The sequence below is a fragment of the Triticum urartu genome, chromosome 6, assembly GCF_003073215.2.
Source record: "Triticum urartu cultivar G1812 chromosome 6, Tu2.1, whole genome shotgun sequence".
Taxonomy (NCBI): Eukaryota; Viridiplantae; Streptophyta; class Magnoliopsida; order Poales; family Poaceae; genus Triticum; species Triticum urartu.
Window position 1 is genome coordinate 540,118,583 of NC_053027.1, and position 7,561 is coordinate 540,126,143.

Consider the following 7,561-nt stretch of genomic DNA (forward strand, 5'->3'; position numbering starts at 1 on the left):
ATTAGAAAAAAACTTTTAACATAAAAAAGTAGCGCATTTTCATAAGCTTTCCAACGCCATATTATTTGCCTCAATTGGATTAGCCGTTTAGAAATGGCGTCAAAAATACGAAATCGGGTGTTCGGTTTACGAAATTTTCCGATTTTCCGAATTACTCTTTAATCATAGCGAATTAGAGAAAACTTTCAACATGTGGAAGGAGCGGTTTTGCAGCAGCTTTCCAACGCCATATTATTTGCCTCATTCCGATAAACGGTTTAAAAATGCGATCGAAAATACGATTCACGTTTTTTGTATGAAGAAAAAATGATTTTCAAAACTGCTCTTAAACCGCTTACATTTTGCCAAAATTTTAACTTGGGTCATGATACTGATGTCCATAGCTATCCAACGATATATCGCAAGCCTCATTTGGACACTTTTTAGCTGAAGTTCAACCTAGTACTCGGGGAAGGTCAGGCGCATTACTCGGAAAGTTCATGTTGTGATCAGAATATTATTCTGATCTCGTGATCAGAATATATATATATATATGAACAAAGTTGTACTTGGATACATCATAAGTCGTACTTTCATATCGTGTATATTTGGTATTGTAGATATAAATGATTTTCTCTATAAACCAGATCAAAGTTTATAAAGTTTGACTTTTCAGAAAATCTGTATGCACTACATTATGAAACAGAGGGAGTATGATTTATGGTTGTCACATCCATAGTTGCCAAACCAGAACAACCTTGAGGCATAACAAGCAATAGATCAATTAACCAAGTTTTTTGTTACATTTAAACCAAAGCATCGAAGATCTGTGGTGCTCCATTTTTTATAACCCGTTTTTGAGCTCCTAGAAAAGACAACATGCACAAAGGTACGCTAATCGTAGAAGCCGTTATAAGAACAACTATGTCCACATAGAATGAATATTTCCTTTCCACCCAATAGCGGAGCCACCTCGCCGTGACCCCGAGCAATGAGGAGATTACCTCTGTAAGTATTTTGTAACTTAAATTCAGGAGACAAAATAGGCCTAAACTTCTGGAAAAATGTGGCATTCTAAACTTTAGGTACGATTGCACTTTAAATGTTTAAATCACACGTGAGTAAAGTATCAAAAAAAAAAACCTCCGAATCCCTCTTGTTTTCCTCTCAGAATTCTAGATCAAATTTTTGTAAGCAAACCACTACACTAGCAGATTGATAGTACTTCATATCAAACAAAACATGTTTTATCTCCTCCAATATAATTTCGGAGGTTCAAGAAGGACATGAGTTTTTCGTACCCTTACTATTATCTTCAAACATTTCCGGTTGTTTTGCTAGATGGGGAGGGAATTGTGAGAGACTAAACAGCTTCACAAAACTACTCCCTCAGTCCCGCAATATAAAAGCGGTCTTGACACTTGTTTTCCCCAAGCAGAACCAGGCTCCAAATACTTTCGCTCGCACGGAGCCGCACTACCCAAAGTCCAAAAGATGGACTGACAGATCAAGGTAGTGGTGATCCGCCGGGCTCGAAATCTCCAAGATGCCTAGGATCAGTACGCCACGCGACGACGGGGGTTGGGACGTTCTACTGTCCTTGGTGTTTCATGTTGCTGCGAGCATGGCGTGCTTCAAATGGGACGTGGAGTACTGGCCAGCTCAAGAGTCCAAACGATTGACTGACATATCACGGTACTAGTGGTGACTGGGGAGCTTGCCCTGTTGCCCAGTTGGGCACCGGCTCGAACATGCCTACAGTAGCTAGCTAGGATTTATGTCACGCGGCGACGGGGCTTGGGTTGGGACGATGGCGCTCAGCACACCACAGTCGCGTACTAGCGTACCAACTAGGCTGCGCGGGCCAGCAGCGCCGACGCCGACAAGACACAAGGACACACCACATGCGACGCCCAGCCGGTTCGTACGTATGCAGTGCAGGTGCAGGGGCTCTCAACTTGGAACTTTCGGTGGCTGTCGCGTGGCGCCTCTCTGACTGACACGACGACGGTGGCACATTTTCGCCCGACTACGGCCGCGTCAAGCCGTCCACGGCAACGTACCGGGACGACGCACCATCTCAAATTGGCCGTAAGGTCGGTGTAGATGGTTTTTGCAAAACCGTGAACAGACTTTCGTGGCCTTTTTGCATGTTTTGCGTTCGAATCACTGGAAAAGGCATTTCGTAGTGTGCTCGGCTCTGAAGCTTTGTCGAATATGAAACGCGGTTCAATCACAAGCATTCCTCACCGAACTGCATATACTATATCTATATCTGTATGTGCATTGTCTTTGGGAAGACAAAAACTATCGATGCTTAACGCTTAAGCAAGTAAATAAAACTGGAGAGGAAATTCACGACGGCGGAAAAGGCAACGGAAGCAGAGCGTCGGTCTCCGTTCTGTCTGCACCATCGAACAACCCACGGCAGTGCCGGTGCAGGCTGCAGAGCAGCTACTGCCGCGGGCACAGAAAGCAGCGCCCATATATGCCGATGCCACCCATCGGTCACTCTCGCCAAGCTATACACTGCACCTGTTACTGAGTCACCACACTAGCTAGCTGCGCGGCCATGGCGCCGACGTCTCCGAGCTCCGCGCCTCGTCTCCTCCTCGCGCTCTCCCTCAGCCTCCTCCTCGCCAGCGCGCACCAGCTGACGGCGCCATCGCCGCCGGCGCCGTCCACGGCGACGGCTGCCGGCATTTCGCCCGAGCTCGTCTCCACGTTGCAGGAGGCTCTGGGCGCGATCAAGGACGTCGCGTCCATCGTCTCGTCCTTCCCTATCGTCGGCGGCGTCCTTGGCGGCGACGACCTCCGCCTCTCCTCTGCCATCAACGACTGCCTCGACCTGCTCGACCTCTCCTCCGACGAGCTGTCCTGGTCGATGTCCGCCGCTTCGCCGTCGACCGCGGGCGCGGGGGCCGCCGGCCGCGTCGGCACGGGCGACGCGCAGGCCGACCTCCGTGCGTGGCTCAGCGGCGCGCTCGGCAACCAGGACACCTGCAAGGACGGCCTCGACGACACCGACTCCGTGCTAGGCTCGCTCGTCTCCACGGGCCTCCAGGCCGTCACGTCCCTGCTGGGCGACGGGCTCGGCCAGGTCGCCGCCGGCGAGGAAGCCGCGTCGTCCGCCCGCACCAGTGGTCACCGGGGGCGCGGCCTCGGCCAGGGGGCTCGCCACCCGCACTGGCTGGGCGCCAGGGAGCGCTGGCTGCTGCAGATGCCGGTGGGTCCGGGCGGGATGCCGGTGGACGCGGTGGTGGCGCAGGACGGGAGCGGCAACCACACGAGTGTCCAGGCGGCCCTGGACGCGGCGCCGTCGGAGCGCGACGGGGGCCGGTACGTCATCTACGTGAAGCGCGGCGTGTATAGGGAGACGGTGGAAGTGAAGAAGAAGAAGTGGAACGTGATGTTGGTCGGCGACGGCATGGGCGCCACCGTGATCTCCGGCCGGCTGAACTACGTCGACGGCTACTCCACGTTCCGCACCGCCACCGTCGGTGAGTTCGTGCTCTGCTCCCTACAGTTTCATCAATCCAGTCCTTCCATTAATTCTAGAAAATTAAGTTGATCGTGTGAGTTTAAGGCGTGCGAGTGTAGTAAACAGACAAGTTCGCGGCCTGTAAATACCTAATATTTCTAGATTAAATACCTAATATTGCTAGATTGAGTAAGCCACGGCCATCGATATCGATCTGATTCTCCAAAGTTGAAAACAAGTCTCGCACGCTGTAGGAGAAGCTAGCTAGTCCTAGTGCAAGTGCGTGGTCAAGGTCAAATCGTAGCATGCACCATGCACTCAATGGCTCTTGTGAAGTTGTGATGCTTCGGATGCATGCGCCCCCACACACTAGCCTATCTCTGCCATTGCTTTGCTTAAGCTTGCACTTGCACGGTCGATCACCTGAGATCTTAGCTCGTGACCACCTCCAGGAGATGCATGTAGCCGGAGTAGCACGGTCAAATGTGTCATCATTGTATACTGTCTGGACGAGATGCTGTGGCTGGTACACACTAGTACGATTCCGTTAAGGCGCATGCCGATGCAGTACCGTGGTACAAACTCTGCTCTATGTGTTGTAGTGTAGCATATCAATGTTACCGTAGTAGTACAACTTTGCTCCAGCCGTATATATGTTACTGTGCAGCATTTTGTTTTGCTTTCTCCGGTGCATTTTGTTACCTGCCGCGCCTAGCTCGCTTCTGGTGCATGTACTACATGCACTGGACTCCAGCTACCCTCCCACACAGTGTCTAATACACTGTTCATCTAATCTTAGCCGTGGTGCGCAGTGTGCACATTCAAGTCCTGACTCCCCCGCCTGACACCTTCCCGGATCGACCACGCGCCTAGCTTGAATACAGAACATGCAGCATGCATTAATAGAGCTAGCGGGTAGTTGCACTGGCACTTGAGCGACGAATTCAATGGACAATACCACATGTCGCACTGGTTGGCCTTGGTTGTTTGGCTCAGCAAGTCAAAACACACGCCCCCCTGCCGAGCTCTACGCGTGGCACACTGTAGCCCGTGAGACAGCAGGTCGTGCCGGTGGCCATGCGGTGCGGTGCACGGCATGGAACGTTCTCTTTGCGACCACGACACAGGGAGTGCATGCAGCTAGGACTGGTAGCGCCGCACCCTACTTGCTTTAGCTGCCGGGTGCCAACCCAAGCCACGAGACCTCTCGCATCGTACGTTCTGTAGTCGATCATGGGATGGGATGCAGGGCCCGGAGGGGAGGACGGGTCGGGTCACGCTGCTGAGACTCAGATGAGCACGTCGTTTTCTCCTTTTGCTGGCCGTCGGTCACACACAGTACTGCGGGAGGGAGATCACCGACAGACACAGCGCTGATCCGGCTGGTGCTGCCCGATCTTTTGCTTCTAGTCCGGGCGTCTGTCTGCGCTGTGGCTTAGCATTAGCAGCATGTCATCTTCAGGGGGCCACTTTGATGGACGAAACCGTAGGTGCGTAAAGCTTCAGTTCCATGCATGGCTTTATCGACGTGTCCCAAACCCTGGTCGGTCTGACGAGCACGTTATACTATCAAGCTTGCCGCTAGTGCTTGTCGCTTGACCGACTCGGCCAAATGTCATTGTCACGGGATGTTCGGATCCAAATCATGCGAGATATATATGCTTCTGACCACCCAAGAATTACTGTTACTGAGTACTTATCTCCGTCGATATTTTTTTTCTTTGCCTGACGTGGTGTCGTGCATGCATGCATTGCAGCTGTGGTTGGCAAGGGTTTCATCGCGCGGGACATGACGTTCCAGAACACGGCGGGGCCGGCCAAGCACCAGGCGGTGGCGCTGCGGTGCGACTCGGACTTGTCCGTCTTCTACCGATGCGCCTTTGAAGGCCACCAGGACACGCTATACGCGCACTCGCTCCGCCAGTTCTACCGCGACTGCAACATCGCTGGCACTGTCGACTTCGTCTTTGGCAACGCCGCCGCCGTCTTTCAGAATTGCCACCTCCTTGCCCGCGCGCCGCTGCCGGGCCAGAAGAACTCCGTCACTGCGCAGGGTCGCTTCAACGCCTCCATGAACTCCGGCTTCGCCTTCCAGTTTTGCAACGTCTCCGCGCACGACGACCTCCTTCGAGCCCAGGTAAACCAGACCGACAAGGCCGTCGCCACGCAGACCTTCCTGGGGCGGCCGTGGAAGGCGTACTCGCGGGTGGTGTTCATGCAGTCCTACATCGGCACTGTGGTCCGGCCCGAGGGGTGGCTCGCGTGGGACGACAACCAGTCCACGCTTGGCACGCTCTACTACGGTGAGTACATGAACACAGGGCCTGGCGCCGGCATCGGCGGCAGGGTGAGGTGGCCGGGCTACCACGTGACGATGAGCCCTGCCGAGGCCAGCAACTTCACCGTGGCGCAGTTCATTGAGGGCAACATGTGGCTGCCGACCACGGGCGTCAGGTTCACGTCTGGGCTGCTCGCTTCTTGAACTCTTGATCATCATCTGAGTCTGCATGCTACTCTGAGGGGTCTAGAAGTACGGGGTGCTGTCGTTCCTCGTCACGTACTATGGATGGAACAAAATTTAGGGAATTAGTTGATGGGTTGTTATACTTATTCCTGAATGGGACATATTAAGGTTTGTGTATGAATGAATGAAGTGGTGGTTTTTTTTTTCTTTGATCAGTACGTACGATCTTTGACTACACCGGTTCTTGTAGAAGCAGACGTTTCTATGTGGACCTTGTGCCTCTATGCACATTCATCTCTCACCGCCTTGTCACTTTTCCTTTTTGCTTCCTTCTCTGCCAAGTCTAACTTGGCTTGCATGGCTTGCACCACCAAGCCCTTTGTTGTGATCACCTCATCAATTTGATGCGGCTTCTCCTTCTATTGTGAGCATATTCTTCGTCCTATTCTTTCCATCATGCCGCCCCTTGCTCTACCACTCCTAGGCAGGGCTGTCTCCAGAAATTTGGAGGTGAGGCCCAGGACGAAAGGCAAAATGGGGTCCTAAATTTTGATATACTCATATAACTGAGGTTCTTATCTTGTCATCGTTCCATCGAACACCTAGTGGCTGCTCGGGTTGATCACCATCGTGGAGGTTGTCGGGTAGACCAGAGAGGCATCGGGAGGACCTGCATCAGCCAGAGGGGAGAATGGAGCAGACACAAAGGCCGCTGCATCAATCATCTCCAAAAATAGCTGCATCAATCCATGTGAAGTCTAAACCTCCAAGTGTAAAGAAATTTATCGTTTATTAATATATAGGAATGGCTAATGCTCAAATTTAGAGTCCTTTTACAGTACATCATATACTTTTAGACCGTTTATTTTTGGGATCCAACGGCACAGATATAACAATAGTACCACAAAATTCCTTTAGTATATTAAGGGATCAGGGGTAGATTGGGTAGTTCATTACTGTGGTTGGAGAGAGGGTCGCCGGAGCTGCCGTTTATGTTGCCGGCGAAGTGGACGATGGTGGCGGGGAGTCACCATGGGATGGGTTGGAATGTTGTGGGAGGCATAGGTCTCATCAACGAGGAGCTGGAGACTACACAGCTCCTTCGGTCATGCCGCCCAGGCCCAACAAGCCGCCGTTGCCTTGGTCGAGTTCGAAGTTCAGATACATACGTAGCTCGTGGCGGCCGCTTCCATTTTCCATCACTACTTCACAATTGATACGCCGCTAGCTGGCTGATGCTTGGATTTAAAATTGACTTCGAAGAATGACAGCGAATTGAATTGCCACTCAGGTGACGTTGGCTGGGCGTGGTTGATGTTTCGTAGTGTTAACGTTCTGCATGGATTCCAAGTTTTTTTTTGTTTTTTGTTTGGTTGAAAACCGAGAGGAGCAGTGGTTGGCGGCGTCATCCTTCTCGTCGACCTGCAACGCAGTAGCGCCTCACCTGACGGCAGCGGCACAACAAGGCACGAGGGCGTACTCTAGCACTCGCACGTGTGGGTTGCTGTTGCAGATTAGTGTCAGTTGCGAGGACCTGAGGGCGTGGAGCAAGGCGTCGTCGTGTTCAGCGGCGATCTATCATCTTTCTTTTTTCCTCAGTTGATCATAGGCATTGAATCTGGCGCTCGTGACCTCTA

At 52.1% G+C, this 7,561-nt stretch overlaps 1 protein-coding gene across 1 annotated transcript; it reads left to right on the plus strand.

Annotated features, from left to right (window-relative positions):
- Nucleotides 1-2,476: 2,476 nt before the first annotated feature.
- LOC125515058 (pectinesterase/pectinesterase inhibitor PPE8B-like) lies at nt 2,477-6,131 on the plus strand. Its single transcript, XM_048680477.1, has 2 exons — nt 2,477-3,479; nt 5,218-6,131. Exons 1-2 carry the CDS (start codon nt 2,552-2,554, stop codon nt 5,940-5,942), a joined length of 1,653 nt encoding a protein of 550 aa, XP_048536434.1. The 5' UTR covers nt 2,477-2,551; the 3' UTR covers nt 5,943-6,131.
- The last annotated feature ends 1,430 nt before the right edge of the window (nt 6,132-7,561 follow it).

Coding starts and splice junctions, on each gene's coding strand:
- LOC125515058 (XM_048680477.1), top strand. CDS start 2,552: ATGGCGCCGACGTCTCCGAGCTCCGCGCCTCGTCTCCTCCTCGCGCTC. Junction 3,480..5,217: donor GTTCCGCACCGCCACCGTCG/GTGAGTTCGTGC, acceptor CATGCATTGCAG/CTGTGGTTGGCAAGGGTTTC.